The sequence below is a fragment of the Jaculus jaculus genome, chromosome 18 (assembly GCF_020740685.1).
Source record: "Jaculus jaculus isolate mJacJac1 chromosome 18, mJacJac1.mat.Y.cur, whole genome shotgun sequence".
Classification (NCBI taxonomy): domain Eukaryota; kingdom Metazoa; phylum Chordata; class Mammalia; order Rodentia; family Dipodidae; genus Jaculus; species Jaculus jaculus.
The window spans coordinates 53191270-53207723 of NC_059119.1; the positions used below are offsets into that span (position 1 = coordinate 53191270).

The following is a 16454-nucleotide window of genomic DNA, read 5'->3' on the forward strand; positions in this document are numbered from 1 at the left end:
CCTGGCTGTGCCACGCGGGCCCTGCTTCCCTCGTGGACATGTTGAGGGATGGGTGCTTTTCCTCCCACATGCAAGTGCCACCCAGCCCCGAAGGCAGGGTAGGTGTTCTGCTTGTGCCCCGCTGATGCCAGGTTCTCCCCTCTGCCCAGCACCTCTCGGTGCCCTTGCGGCACATGCTGGCTGATGATGCGAGTCAAGAACAGACTTCTTTACCCAACTTTCTTGTTAAGAGTATAGGCCATTATTTCTGTCTTCCTTCTTTTTCTAAACATTATTTATTTGCAAGAGAGAGAGAGAGAGAAAGAGAACGAGCACTCCAGGGCCTCCAGCCACCGCAAACAAACAAAGTCCACATGCATGTGCCTCTTTGTACGTCCGGCTTTACATGGGTACTGGGGAAATTGAACCCAGGTACTTAGGCTTGGCGGGCAAGCGCCTGAACCACGGAGCAGATTTTCCAGCCCTTGTCTTAATTCTTAATGATCTCGTAGCCATTCGACAACTTGCCTCTTGGTTTTGGTAATTTCTTTCTAATGATCCCCCAATCAAATCCTAGACCTTGTCAAGCCCAACGAGTAACCCTTCCCAATGTATCAACTTCAAACATCTTGTTCTTAGCCAGGCATGGACATGAGAGCCTGCGGTCTCAACTTCTTGAGAGGTTGAGGCACAGGATCACAAAAGGCCAGGAGTTCAAGACCAGCCTCAACCTCACTACAAGACCATATGTCTTAGAAAAGAAAGAAATCTTTTAGTCATACTCATCTCTGTGACCACACTGAACTCTTCCCTTCTTTGTAGACTCAGGACAAGAGTTTTAGCTTGTTCTCCTCATCAAATCTACCTACATCCAGGCTCGGCCTTCTTGTCAGGACAGTAGCAATTGTCTGTTCCACTCCAGTACCCAAGCCCTGGAGTCCACTTCCTCTTCATATTCAGGAGTTTTTCTCTCTCCTGGGCCACTGACATTGCTGGATATGCCTGCTATATTATTATTATGTACATCTTGAAAAAATAAAACCCTCTACCTAGTCCATGCTTTTCATCCGCTGCCCATCCCCTTTCTCTGCTTCCTTTAACCAAAAAAAAAAAAAAAAAAAGTTCTCTTAAAATAGTTATCTATATTTGGTGTCTGCTTCCTTTCTTCTGATTCTCTCGGGCACCCACTTCCAGCTTTCAGAAGCTTCACGCGTTTGATCACGCTCCCTGAAGCAGCTTTTCTCTCTCGGTTTAGGGACCCCTCTAGGCTGTCCTCCTGAGTCACATGCTCCACCTCTCAGTAAGCGTGACTGGATCTGCATCTTCCCAGCGTCTGTCTGTATTTAGATCACCGAGGCCCAGGGTGGACTTCCCCTCTTAACTTCCCTTGCTTCCTGGATAATCTCATCCAGTTCTGACACTTGAAACACCTTTTGTCAATGGACTCACAATGACTCTTCCCACACTTACGTCTGTAGCCTGAAGCTTGACTCGAGATCCATCTACCTTCTGCCTCACTTGACATCCACTGTAAGAGGTGTCTCAGGACTGACATGTCTAGAAGCCTGGTCTGGTCTCTTCAGATCTACCCCCGACCTTCTCCTATCTGCGGAGCAGGCCGCTCTCCCTCCATTTACTTAGACAGAAAAACACTCCAGTCATTCCAAACTGCTGACATCTTCAATATTCTACCTCTAACAAATAACCAGAATCCAATACTTCTAATAGCGCTCATAACTCAAGCCCATCCTCTCCTGCCTGGACTTCCTAACCATAGACAACATTCTCACCTGTGTGGTCAGAGGCTCCATATATATTCTCACCTCTGTATGGTCTGTGTCCAGAGCAGCCAACAAGACCCCTCCGTGGCCCCATGACATGTGACTTCTTCAGCTAGCTTCCCTCCCATCCCCCATAGTTCCTTCATGATAGGAACAGAATCCTTACCTCACCAACAAGATCTGACATGGCGTGATCCCCAGAGTGGGAGTAACTAAATTTCTCTACAAATTACTACTTCCTTCCCCAGCACAGGTATTATCACACTGTCTTGGGTCCTTGAAGTTACATGTGTCACGTGACTGGCATGTTAAATGCAGGAGGAAATGATGTGAGTCAGGACCAATGAGGGCTTTCAGAGCAGTGAACACTCGACCTTGCTTTCTCTCCTCTGCCCTGCTGACCTCTGCATCAGCCTGGGTTCCAGAGGCACAAGAAGAGCCCCAGTTATTCTACTGTTGGCCTTTCACCCGAGCTAAATGTCGGTATAGACTTCTAGGGTTTGGGGGATTATTGTGAGTGCAGTGTACCCCAGCCCGTGGATGGTATCTCCAGTGTCACCACCACCTCTTCCCCTTGCTCCCTGTGCTGTGGCCACAACAGCCTCCTTTAACCCAGGCAAACATCCCCTCTGGCTTAAGGCTTGAGCTACTGAAGTTTCTATTAACGTTTAAGAAGGAGCTGGACGTGGTGGCTCACACCTTTTAATCCCAGCACTTGGGAAGCAGAGGTAGGAGGATCACTGTGAGTTCAAGACCACCTTGAGACTACAGAGTAAATTCCAGTTCAACCAGAGTTAGAGCAGGACCCTACCTCAAAAAACCAAAACTAAAAATAAAGCATAAGAAGGAATCTTTACTCTCAAAGTATTGACTTATCCAGGCTTAGGGTTCTTTCATGATAGATTTATTATTGCAAACACAGTAACAACAAATTCATATTTCTGTCCATAGGCTGGAGCGTTTGTTCTAGATCCAATGTGTGGACTGGGAACAATACTTTTGGAAGCTGCTAACGAATGGCCAGTAAGTTTTAGTGTAGACCACCAAGTGGTTTACTTAGCACGTGTACTATTGATTATTTAGGAGTTGGTTGTCTGTTTTGTATTGCTATGTGGGCAGTATTACGTGAGCTGTCGTTAATGGTGAAGGGTTAACCAAGTTGCTTTGTCTGGAGCTTGGGAGATGGCTCAGTCTATTAAGTGATTTCAATACAAACACAAGTAACCAAGTTCGATCCCCAGAACACACACACACACAAAGCCAAATGTGGAGGCATGCACCCGCAATTCCAGTGCTAGGGAAACAGAGACAGGTGGATCCCTGGGGAATCCTGGCCAGCCAGTCTATCCTAAATGGCAAGCTCCAGACCAGTGTGAGAGACCCCATCTCAACACACATGGACAAGGGGGCTGAAGAGATGGCTTAGCAGTTAAGTTGATTGCCTGCAAAGCCAAAGGACCCAGGTTTGACTCCTCAGGACCCGCATAAGCCAGATGCACAAGGGGGTGCACTCATCTGGAGTTCACTTGCAGTGGGTGGAGGCCCTGGTACACCCATTCTCTGTGTCTCTCTCTACCTGCCTATTTCTATCTCTCTCTCTCTCTCAAATAAATAAAATATTTTTTTAAAAATGGACAACATTCCTGAGGAATGACACCCAAAGTTATCTTGTGGTCTACACACACACACACACACACACACACACACTCGCTACTATATTATTTGCTTAACTGCTTTGAAGTATTTAGGAAAATGAGACATGATCCCATAACTACTCATACCTAGATTATACTAGTCTCCAAGTTCTTCAGGTATCTGTAATCCTAAAATAGCAGACTACAATTTTACCAGAAAAGCTTCAATTTTGTTAATATTTTGAGAGAATACCCTAAATTTGTTCTAACTTGAATTTAAAAATCCCTTAACCTCACTTTCGCTCTGAGAAAATGCAAAGTAGACTTTCTTAACTACAAAAATATCTTACCTAATAGCTTCATTTATACTTAAAACATGAATTTCTTTCCCTGTAGGACGTGTATTATGTGGGCGCTGATGTCAGCAAATCGCAGTTACACGGAGCATATGACAATCTGAAAGCTGCAAGCTTGACAGATAAGATTGAATTACTTCAGGTCTCTGTCGTAGGTAAGACACTCAAGCTAGATCCTCTGCGGGCGAAGGTTGGTCTGATGCGCCCTGAGATGGATCTGTAGGGCAAATGCTGACTTTTCTTCTAATCCTGCTGTTGTCTTCCTTTTCACAAATTTCATGGCTGGGAAGTAACATTTACCAAGCTTCCATTATCATATACACAGAAACACGATTTTTAAGGATGTGTCTGTAGCATCTGACTCATTCCCCATTTCTTAGCCTGATATCAAGTGATACAGGCATAAAATACAGAGCAGTAATATAATAGTAAAAAGGACTTTCTTTCAGCTATACCCATGTTCTTGTTTCACACTGGATAGACAGGAGTGTGTTAACCACCCAACCCTGCTCGCTAAGCCAGTACTTCCAGAAAGCTCTGAGGCAAACAAGATGAGTAGTCACCAAGTGAGATGTAGAGGGAAGCGCTGTTGTCGTCCCTTGTTTATTGAAAAGGAACCGCAATGACAGATAGCCCTAGGGATAGAATGTGTAGAGTCCCCTGTCATAGCTGCCATGGTTCACAATTCCTGATTGTTTGCTGGTCCCTTAGTGTCCCTGTCATTTAAAAATGGCAGCTTGGCTGGGTGTGGTGGCACACGCCTTTAATTGCAGCACTTGGGAGTCAGAGGTAAGAGGATCACCATGAGTTCGAGGCCACCCTGAGACCACTTAGTGAATTCCAGGTCAGCCTGGACAAGAGTGAAATGTACCTTGAAAAACCAAAAAAAAAAAAAAAAAAAAAAGCTCACTTAAATCCCAACCAGGGACACATCACTTGGTACCTAACCTTGAGAGGTTCAAATTTGTTCCAGTTTACAGCTAGGCCTAAGTTTCAGTTTCCTGGAGAGGCAGGTGAAACTTCTGGGAAAAACCACCAACAAAGGGCTGTTAATCAACATCGACCTTGATACATGGTTGGGAAGACAGGCGCCCAGGGGCCTGAGTCAGCACCTGCAGTACCTCTGGACTGTGACCAAAACAGGACTTGCCTGAGATAGCGGGCTCCAGGGCTGCGTCAGTTCCTGCAAAGTCTCTCAAACATGTCTAAACATGTCCAAGGGTGGTAAACTCTGGGCCACGGCCAATCAAAGGTGTACAAATGTAACTGCTGCTTACTTAGCCAGTCACATTAGAAGATAACCTAATCCTCTTAAAATTCCCCTAGCTGTGCTTAAAAGGAGCCTGCATGCTCCTCTCAGGGTCGCCGTTTTGTATGAAAGGTTGATCCCGCATGCTGGCTGATTCTGCAGAATAAACGCTCTTTGCTTTTACATACTATTTGAGTCTAGGGTCTTTCTTCATTCTTGGACCCTTACTGAAGGGTCCAGACTGACACCATGACAGGCTTCAGTAAGATGCCACCCCTAACTAGGCCTAAGTTTCAGTTTTCTGGAGAAACAGGCAAGAAAAGGCGGGCTGTTAATCAACAGTGACCCTGACAGATGGCCGGAAGAGACAGCCGCCAAGGGCTGAGTCAGTTCCTGGAGACATGTCCAAACCTGCCCAGACATGTCCCCTTTGCGCCTTTTGCCCCATCCAATCAAAGATGTACAAATGTAATTGCTGCCCACCTAGCCAATCATGATGAAGGGTTACCCAATGTGCCTGGAATTCCCCTAGACCCAGCCTAGGATTGCCATGAGTTTGAGGCCAGCTTGAGACTACATAGTGAATTCCAGATCAGCCTGGGCTAGAGTGAGACCCTACCTTGAAATAAACAAACAAACAACAAAAAAAAAAGCAGATAAACTGGCAAACTTGGATATATAATAATGATAATGAAATGAACATTGTAGGATAAAATTTGTAGAAAGTTTTTCTAGGCAAGTTAATATAATCCTTGAACTATCAACTCTGCTCATATACAGTGATAAGAGAATTGGGTTTTCTGATCAATTTAAAATTCTACTTAGATCATTTTGTCAAAGCAGCTCATAAGCCATTTTTCAAAGGACAAAATGCACTGACTGTACCATGTATCGTTGGTGAGTCTGTAAACATTTGAGATCTTGTATTTCCATAGAAACAGTATTAAAAATATTATTTTCAGTTTTATTAGATATGGAAAAAAATAGTTCTCTGTGTGTATATTTGGTATATCTCATGTGGGTGCAAATATTTGACCTTACTGTAAAGAGATTCTCCAATTTCTGTATTCCAGAATTACCACTGCCTTCAGAAAGTGTCGATATCATTATTTCTGACATTCCATTTGGCAAAAAGTTTAAGTTAGGAAACGACATCAAAATTATTCTACAAGAAATGGAAAGGTAAGTTGTTGAATTTATTTTCATAACTTTTTAGCTGCTGGGCATTTAACAAAAATGTATCGTAGCTCATAAGTCTGATTGCATTGTAGTAATAGTCCCAAATTTTGGCAGCTTAATTTTCTCTTTGAAAAATTTTTATTCGGTGTGTGTATGCATACCACAGTGCATGTACTGAACCAGCGAGTTTACTGGGGTTACTTACAGAGCATTGAGAGGGTTATTTACAGGGACGTGGAGCCCCGAAGCAGCCATCCTGACGGGGTTCCCTGTGTCAACACTTTTTAAAAGATATTTTATTTAGTTTTTGTTTATTTATTTTACAGAGAGAAAGAGGGGGAGGGGGAGAGAGAGAGAGAGAGGATGAATGGGCACTCCAGAGCCTCCAGCCACTGCAAACGAACTCCAGACGCGTGCGCCCCCTTGTGCATCTGGCTCACGTGGGTCCTGGGGAATCCAACCTGGGTCCTTTGGTTCTGCAGACAAACGCCGTAACTGCTAAGCCATCCCTCCAGCCACAACATTTTTTTTTTTTTCTATTATGGACATACTTAGTCTGGATACATCATGTGTCAGTACAATCCTTTCCCTCCTCCCTGCCTCCATTCCACAGGGGACCCTCCTCAGTGAGGTTGCAGGTTTTCCCCACGGGGTTGTGGGTTATGCATTGCAGGAGCAGCAGTCAGTTACTGGGGAGAGGCAGTGCCTCTGGGCAAGATGTCCCAACATGTGGCTCTTAGAACCTCCCCCCACCCCCCCACCCACCTTCTGCAAAATTCCCTGAGCTGTGGGGGGCGAGTTTTAAGTCTGCTTCTATGATGAGCTCTTAGGAGCTTCTGGATCTCTGCTTTGGTAGGTGTTGGGTGTCCTCAGCCTCCATCTCCTTCACCCTGGCGCTGATTGTCAGGCTCACCATGGAAGCAGCTCCCTTGCTCATCTCCCCACTCCCTCTGGTTTCAGCTGGGGTTTGGCTGAAATACGAGATGTAGTTTATCTCCTCAGAAAAAGAAAAGCAGATTCTCCAATGAAGAGTGAAGTTAGCATAGTCTAAATGGGATCAGCATTATTAATTTAGTGAGAATTTGATGGATGTGGTAGTCCCTCTTTTTGCCAAAAGATTAGTAGAAACTTGACCTTGGAGAGCATAGTCCTTGTCTCCATGGAATTCTGATCTGGTTCCCACATCCAGATATGGGTTCCTTTCCACTGAGCAGATCTCTTAGCCAATCAGAAAGTTATTGGTTACCTGCCAAGGCTGTGTGTCACTATTGCACTGGTGTGTACATCCTGTCAGGGTGTTTACTTCTGAGTAGCTTGGACCCCTGGTTGGTCAGACCGTTGCTGGCCACTTTCCCCCAGCTGTTCATGTTGCGCTTTCCAGCGCTGGACGGGCTGTCTGGAGTCTGGTTCTCTTCCGGATTCCAGCCAGCTTGCATAACAAGTTCTCTATCCACTGAGCATCAGCCTTCAGCTTAATTTCCTAAAGTTTCAAGTCAGAAGATTTTAATCAAAATCAATATTTATGTTTTATGTATCATTTTTAAAATCTGTTTATTACTGTGTGTGCATGTACGTGAGTGTCACGCGCGCACACACGCACTTGGCTCTCTTACTACTTCCCCCCCCAAAAAATGCCCCTGCCCGTATACCTTTATGTGGGTGGCTGGGGAACTGAATCCAGACCAGCAGGCTTTTTAAGCAAGCCCCTTTAACCACTGACTCAGCTCCTTTCTGTATCATGGTTTTGGTTTTTTTGTTTTTTTGAGGTAGGGTTTCACTTTGGCCCAGGCTGACCTGGAATTCACTATGTAGTCTCAGGGTGACCTCAAACTCACGGCGATCCTCCTACCTCTGCCTCCCAAGTGCTGGGATTAAAGGCGTGCACTGACTCAGCTCCTTTCTGTACCATTTTATGCCATTAACTTTTAAAAAATACCCTCCAGGGCTCCATGATGGCAGGGGGAAACGATGGCATGAGCAGAGGGTGGACATCATCTCCTGGCCAGCATCAGGTGGACAAAAGGAACAGGAGTGTGTGCCAAACAGTGGCAAGGGGAAAACTATCTATAACACCCATAAGCTCATCCCCAATAATACACCGCCTCCAGGAGGTGTCAATTCCCAAATCTCCATCTGCTGGGAACCTAGCATTCAGAACACCTGAGTTTATGGGGGACACCTGAATCAAACCACCACAGCATTTCCTGAGAATCCCTCAGATCCAGCAGCACCTTTTCCCTCCAGCGGACACAAGTAACGGCTGGCTCACAAGGTGCTGGGTGTGAACCGAAGTGGGGGGCTGCACATCAGAGGGTGGGGTCTCTGAGCAGCCCCAAAGTGTCAGCTTTCATTGGGAAAAAAACCACAAAATGTTTATTGCAAACACAGGATGGGAGTTAAACCACAAATCACAACTCACATGTTACAGTTACAGCCATAAAAGTAACTTTAAGCTTAAAGGGGAATTTTAGCATGTTATAGCAGGGACATTGTATTCTTAGAAGATTAGGGGGGCTGGAAACAAACTTGTGAACAGGTCTGTTGGTCAGTTACAGGAAGCACCTGGGGGATGGGAGGTGGGTCTGCAACTAAGAGTCTGAATGTCCCACTTTTCTGCCCTTAAGGACTTTGCTCAATAATACAAGCCCAGGGTAATGCTATTCAGACGGGCAGAACATCCTGTTTATCTACCATCCCCATCTGCTTAAACAAATGCTTCATTCCATTCTTTTATAAACTCTTACAAAAAAAAGTGACTTCTATTTTTCTCTAAGCTTGATATAAAAAAATGTAAAAAAAAAAAAATATATATATATAAACATTTTACTCTCTTTACATTTACATTCCTGACTTCATGTGGAAATCGTTGCAGGAAAAGTTTTGCCCATTCTCTACCACTTTTTTACCAAAGCCCCAATTAATTAGGGGTAAGATCTGGGCATAAAAAGCTACCGTTTTGCTTTTGTTGTACATCTAGGGTTCACAAGTGCAGCCTTTGAGCCTAACTTGGCGAATCATTAAGCAGTCCGCAGTGAGATACTAACATGGGTGAGCAAATGACATGTTTCAACTGGAATTCCTACGAGGTAGTGACTTCACTAAGCCTCTAGTACTCCTTGCTTTAGACACATCCACAAGCCAGTAGGACTGAATAGCGCCCCTGCCGCACGAACAGGTCGTACCAGCCAAGCTCTCTCTAGGCAAGTGTGTAAGCTTCCTATATACAGTGTGGCACTGAATTTATTTTACTTTAAATTTTTTATTAGTATTTATTTATTTGAAGTGACAGAGAAAGAATGGGTGTGCCAGGGCCTCCAGCCACTGCACATGAAATCCAGACACGTGCGCCCCTTGTGCATCTGACTAACATGGGCCCTGGGGAGTCCAGCCTCGAACTGGGGTCCTTAGGCTTCACAGGCAAGCGCCTAGCCGCTAAGCCATCTCCCCAGCCCTGAATTTAAATATTTACCTGGAAACAAGGAAAATGCATGGTCAAGAGTTCTACACAGTTAGAACGCCGCAAGTGTATACATTTGAACATGAGGGACTTTTTCTTCTGTGACCAAGCTTCTGCGGTATCTGCCCCCAACCTTTGTGATCTGACTTTGGCTTTCTGTGGTTTGAGTTTCTTTTTATATTTTATTATTTATTTAGTTGAGATAGAGTGAGAGAGCATATGAGAGAGAGCGAGAGCATGATGGGTGCACCAGGCCCTGTAGCTGCTACAAAGCCCAGACACCTGTGCCACCATTTGCATCTGACTCACCTGAGATCTGGGGATTAGAACCTGGGTCCTTAAGCTTCACAGGCAAACACCTTAACCACTAAGCCATCTCTCCAGCCCAAGGTGTTTTTTTTTTGGTAATTATTTTTATGAGAGAGAGAATTGGTGCATCAGGGCCTCCAGCCACTGAACTCGAACTCCAGACGTGTGAGCCACTTTGCATGCACGTGCAGCCTTGCGCACCTGCATCACCTGTGCGTCTGGCTTACGTGGGACCAGGAGAGCCGAACCTGGGTCCTTAGGTTTCGCAGGCAAATGTGCCTTAACCGCTAAGCCGTCTCTCCAGCCCCGTGGTTTGCGGATTTTCTACAGACAGTACGGCATGGTGGTTGGGGAAGAAGAGGCTTTGGAACCAGACCGCGTTGGCTCTGTTGGTTCCTAGTCCCTCAGTCATGGGCAGAACATGCCTCGCCACTCTGTATGTGATCTTGTGATCGTGCACCTACCACGGAGCACTGTCCAGGGGATTCTGTGGATCTGGGCATGGAGGGTTTAACTTAGTAGAAGTGCATTTGCAACACAGGCCCTGGGCTCAGTCTTCAACACATGGGGAGGAGTCTGCCTTTCTGTCTCTCACTCTCTCACACAAATTATAAAAAATATTAAAAAATAAAAGAGTGACCCCCCCCATGGAGGCAGTATTTAAGTGATGTGAAAACACACAAGAGAAGAGCATTTAAGTGCAGAGCAAGCAATGCCACCATGTGTTCCAAGGAGCAAAAACGGGCTATGGAGTCCGAGCCCCCGCAGGAAGAAGCAGGCAGGTGGCAGGAATGAAAAGGCAGGTGAGGCCAGCCTGCTGCGAGCTTGGAGTCGTGGGGAATGAGTTTTAAGTTGCCTGAAGTCCAGGCAAGCAGCCGGAGAGCTTGCGAGGCATTTGCATCTGCCTTCGGAGTAGACACCAGGACCTGGCTATCAGGAGGGTGCTGCTGGATCCGGGCAGCACAGGAATAAAGTAGGTGAGAGCGTGCAAGTGTGGAGACGGACCCTTCCAGGCTGCCGACGGAGCGGGGGACTAAGTACAGATGCCTGGCATCTCCACTGTGTCACCCCGTGGTCGCAGGGTCCACTGTGCTCTGGCAGACCAGCTTCTGCTCCTGCCTGGTCTAGAACTGTTGACCCCCGGCTCACTGGCGCCCTTCTAAACCTGGTCGCCTGTAGTCCCTGTGGCTCTGACAGGGAACGCTGCAGTCTGGCCTCCCTGACATCTATAACCACTGTTGTCCGGGTTTCCTCTTAGGGCTCCTCCATTGACCAGCCCCCTTAATGGTAAATCCATACTCCAAGGCCTTCCCCCCCACCTTTGTTGTGACAAAATACCGGAAAAGGGCAACTTAAGGAAGGAAGCACTTATTTTGGCCCATGGCTTCAGGGTTTAGGCCTGTCGTGGTGGGCAGTGTCTTGGGGTGCTCTGCTCGCTCTCTCCCTTCTCAGTGGGGCAACCTCGCCGATGAGAGAGATGCCACCTTCATTTAGGATGTGTCTTCCACCACCACCCCCCACACAGGAGTGCACAGTGGTTTGTTTTCTAAATGATCTCAATCCTGTCAAATTGAGTATCAGTATTTTTCTTTCTTTCTTTTTACTTTTAGAGAGAGAGAGAAACGAGAGGAGAGAGAGAATTGGCACACCAGGGCTTCAGCCACTAAATCGAACGCAGATGCTTGTGCCACCTAGTGGTCATGTGCGACCTTGCGCTTGCCTCGCCTTTTTGCGCCTGGCTTATGTGGGCCCTGGTGAGTCAAACCTGGGTCCTTTGGCTTTGCAGGCAAGTGCCTTAACCACTAAGCCATCTCTCTAGCCCCGTCTTTAGCTTTTTTTTTTTTTGAGTATCAATATTAACCACATCCAGTACTTACCCTTCAAACCTCTGCCCCATCTGCCTCAAGCCCTGGTCTCCCTCAGTCCCTCCAGGCTGTGTATCCAGCTGTCCTTTGGAATCCACACTCAGGTGTCCTTAGGCATGTCAGCATGTTCCAGACCGAGCTCTGCACTCCTCCACCTCCCTCTGCCTCTCTGGCCCGTTTTCTGTGCCTCCTCCACTTCTCTTCCTGCCCTCCTTCTCTGCTCCCTGCACCCCAGCACCTGCCCTCCCCAACCCCTCCAGGTGTCCCCAAACTTGTGTTTTGGAATGGCCGAAAGTGAAAGGTCTGCCCTCTGTTGGATCTTTCCTTTGCTGTCCCTTTGTTCACGTCCTGACATTCCCCTGATTTTCTTCTGCCATCAGCCTCCTTCAGCCAATTCTTTAAGATTCTGTCACCTGCCTGTCCTGTGTACTGTCATTTATTAGAATATAACTACAAATTATTGGAAGCCTGCCTTTTAAGTAGAGTAAAAATAGATGATTAAGGAAGATTTGTACTAGAGATTCCGTAATTGCTATAATGAATATGCATTACACGGAAGAGGCTTCCTAATTATCAAAACTCTAGTACTGAAACAGAATTAAATTTCAAATTTAAAACAACTATTCTAAATAAATCAGGATTGTTTGTTGTCTAAGAAGAACGAAATCCCCCCAATTACTTTTTTTTTTTTTTTTTTGTCGTCACAGGGTGCTTTGTGTTGATGGAACCATTGTACTGTTGCTTAGTGAAGATCACCACAGGCGCCTTGGTGGCTGCAGAGACGTCGCTCCATTGAATTGCAAGGGCAGCCACAGCACTGACCCTGAAGTGAAGACGCTCTTGAGTGCTGAAGACAAAGTTGGCACCTCAGAGACAATGTCGTCCGCACACGGAGCCAGTAACCAGGAGGACCTGTACCAGGTGTCACCATTTGGCTCTCTGGTGCCAGTGGAATGCTTCAGAGTTAGCCTTGGGAAAACAGACGCATTCATCTGTAAGTACAAGAAGGCAGGGGCTCCTCAACCTCCCGGGGCTGGCTGCCACGAGCCAGGCACACATCCTGAGACAGCCGGCACTTAGGAATCCCCCCGTCTCCATGAGGCCTCCTAGTCCGCGAGTTCCAAAAGAATGTCCTGTGAAGACAGGTGTGGCTCAAGGATGCTCCCGAGGAAGACGGCGCACCGCGACTGACAGAGAACACTTCGCAGCTATTTTGAAGAGTCTCCAAAAACCATTCCGCCCCAGAATTTCTGAGCAGAAGCTCCAGCTTCCCCCTTAAGACATTTCTGGGATTTCACATGAGTGTTTCTCATCAACACAAGCTTGATGATATTTTAAGCTGTCAAACGTTCAGAAATGCAGAAATCTTTATATGAAACTTTTTATACATTAAACTTGATTTTTTTAAACCTGTAACTTGCTTCTCCTTTGAAATGGAAATAGTTTTTTTTTGTCATGAATCTATATGGCTCGTATTATGAAATACATCAGAACAATAGCAATATGAATTAAGCTGCAGTCCTTCAATGTGATGAAAATGAAGTTTGCTTTTCCAAAAAGAATGCATTAAGAAATTGTCTACTTACCCTCCTTTATAGAAATCCAGTGTGTTTCTTTTTTCTTCCTCAGGAAAAATAGGAAGGTGACAAAAATATTTTTCTCTTTTGCTTTTTTTTTCCTTGTATCCTCAACTATTGGCAATTTGATAACCATTTGAACAGCCTTCCTATGTTTAGAAAATTTTTCACTTTGTAAATCTCTCCAAAATGTGCCTTCCAAGCATGGCACAGTCTGTGTTCTCCACTCACGTATTTATATCATATATCACTTATATCGTATCTAATTCCATATGAAGGTATAAGCAGGGTGTGGTCTGGAGTCTCTGCTCCCATATTTGTGTTATTATATTTATGTTATTATACTTACATATGAAGTGGGGTTTAGCTTTAGTCTGGATTCTCTGCTCCCATATGAAGGTAAAAGTTGTACATTTGTGTCCAGCTGCAGCAGTGACGTGGTCCTCACCAGAATATTCAGTGGTGTAGCCCCTGGTAAGTCACCTGTGCCCCATACTTCTATAAATAACCCTACCTAAACTCTCATTGGGTCACCCCCCCCCCAAAAAAAAAGACAGAAAAGTAGAAGGGAGACTAGGAATCAGAGGAACAGTGAAAATGAGATAAAAGCATAACTGGAGGTGAAGATGATCAAATAGACATATATGGAATTACAGAGCCTATTATTTTCTATAATTAACATACAGTAATAAAAAAAAAAGAAAATTGGAATTTGAGACTGAAGTGCTGAATGTTATCCGTTGAATTCAAAGTCTAATTAGGTCTCCTGGGGGAAAGTTAGTACCTGTTTAGGAAAGCAGGGACCAAAAAGATTGAAATGGAGGGGCTGGAGAGATGGCTTGGCAGTTAAGGTGCTTGCCTGAGAAGCCTAAGGACCCACGTTCTACTCTCCAGATCTCACGTAAGCCAGACACACAAAGGTCAGGCAAGCGTGAGGTCGCACGTGCCCACTAGGTGGCGCAAGTGCCTGGAGTTCACTTGCAGTGGCTGAGGCCCTGGCCCTGCCAATATTCTGTCTCTCTCTCTCTAAAACATATTTTAAAAAAACATTAAAAGGATTGAAACGGGAACATCAGTGACACTGCTACCTCAAACCCACTCAGCCTTCTGAGCCAGCAGAACAAGGTTCAAGTGGTGAGCCGAATTCCCTTACATTGTGCCTCGCTGGCTGACCAGCTCCTGATGAATTCCTTCACAAGAAAACCAGTTTTCTTCGCATACTTTTTCGTGCCTCTGTGCTTCCAAGAACTTAAAGTCAGAGCCCAGCTGACTTGGGGCAGGGGGAGGAAAAGGGCTTGGAGAGCCCAAGAATTCTAAGGATTTTTAATTAAAGCCGAGGGAGGGGAGAAGGAGGATGGGTCAAAGCAGAGAAGGCCTTGGATGGCAAAGACCAGCTTTTTACTCAAAACCACTGTGTGGTGGTGCTCTCCTTTAATCCCAGCACCTCGGGAGGCAGAGGTAGGAGGGTCGCCGTGAGTTCAAGGCCACCCTGAGACTACAGAGTGAATTTCGGGTCAGCCTGGGCTAGAGTGAGACCCTACTTCGGAAGAAAAGAAAAACCACCTGAAGGTGTTTTGAACAGGTCCCTTGCATTTCAAGGGCGGGTCACAGTCATACCTGTACTGTGAACTGGTTAGAGGAAGGAAATGATGAAAGTAGGGGAAGCAGACAGGGGTGTTGATTGATTGGGGGGTACTCTGATTTTGATAATGTAGCCCAGGGGCGTCCTCCAACTCTCAATCCTCCAGGTACTTAGGATTACAGGTGAGCTCCAGCACACCTGGCTAGCAGCTACGCGGTTTTGGTTGCTTCTGTTGTAAGGCAGGCAAAGGAAGCCACAGCACACCCCAGGCACGGGGGCAGCAGAGGTGGGTGGAGGCGGCCTGTGCTCCGAATGCCGGAGCGGCAGCGGGAACTGCTGCTGTGATGGATGGTGAGGCGACAGTTGAATGCAAAGGCCTGTGGCCACACCTGGAGCACGGGAGCCCGTCAGAAAGGCTGCTGGGACCCAGTAGGGGCAGCAGTGGGCCGGGGGATGGCAGAACAGCAGTTTTAGATTGCTGGTCTAGACAGCCTGATTTCAACTTGTCTAGCCCCAGACAATCTCAACTGGCAAGTCTAGCTCAGACTCGCTCACTAGACACTTTTAGACTTGCTAATTTCGAAGCGTGCATTAAGCATAGTGGAAAATGTCAAAGAGACGCTTGAACATCTGAGTCTGCAGTTTAGAAAGGAGAAAGTCTGCTCTGGAGATAAGACGTACTGGGAAATTGTCAGCGTTTACTCAGGCGACGTGAAACTGAGTGCCATCACCGAGTGGCTAAGCATAAGAGAAAGGGCAGAGGACCAGGGCCGAGAGTCTGCAAGGAAGACAGAGATGGGGCCACTGGTGAGCCGGGAGGGAAGCCCCGTGTGATTGCCTGGAAGCAAAGGAACAGAGGCCATGGAGGAAACTGGGTGACCCAACACGTGCCGCGTTTGGACCAGGGAGGAAAACGAGGGAAGTAACATTGGATTTGCCTGCATGGAGATCAATAGGGGCTTTGACAATAGGAGTTTCGGGAAGAGAAGGGGAACAAAACCAAACTGCAGTGCACTTCAGAGAAAGTGGGGGAAAGCACTGGAGGTGGTGAGCATAAGCAGCTGTTAAAACCAGTTTTGTAGCCTGGCATGGTGGCACACACCTTTAATCCCAGCACTCGGGAGGCAGAAGTAGGAGGATCGCCATGAGTTTGAGGCCACCCTGAGACTATATAGTGAATTCGAGGTCAGCCAGGGCTACAGCAAAGCCCTACCTTGAAAAACCAAAAATAAAACATTTTGTGGAGTTAGGGAGATGGGTTTGCTAGTTGTTAAAGCACTTGTTTACAAAGCCTTAAAGCCCTGGTTCGATTCCCCAGTAAAGCCAGATGCACACCCCCCCACACACACACACATAGTGAGACTCTCATGTTCTCTCTCAAATAAATACCATTTTTTATTGTTATTTATTTATTTCAGACACAGAGAGATAGAGAAAATGGGTACACCAGGGCCTTCAGCCACTGCAAGTGAACTCCAGATGCATG

The 16454-nt window shown here is 46.3% G+C and overlaps 1 protein-coding gene across 2 annotated transcripts in view; it reads left to right on the plus strand.

Annotated features, from left to right (window-relative positions):
* Positions 1-13225, plus strand: part of Thumpd2 (THUMP domain containing 2) — a 33512-nt gene extending 20287 nt beyond the window's left edge. For both annotated transcript variants that reach the window (XM_045137679.1, XM_045137678.1), the window contains 4 exons: positions 2712-2783; positions 3791-3905; positions 6073-6181; positions 12517-13225. In XM_045137679.1, the coding sequence (XP_044993614.1) occupies positions 2712-2783; positions 3791-3905; positions 6073-6181; positions 12517-12889 (669 nt within the window). In that variant the 3' untranslated portion in view covers positions 12890-13225. The remainder of the gene's footprint in view (positions 1-2711; positions 2784-3790; positions 3906-6072; positions 6182-12516) is intronic.
* The last annotated feature ends 3229 nt before the right edge of the window (positions 13226-16454 follow it).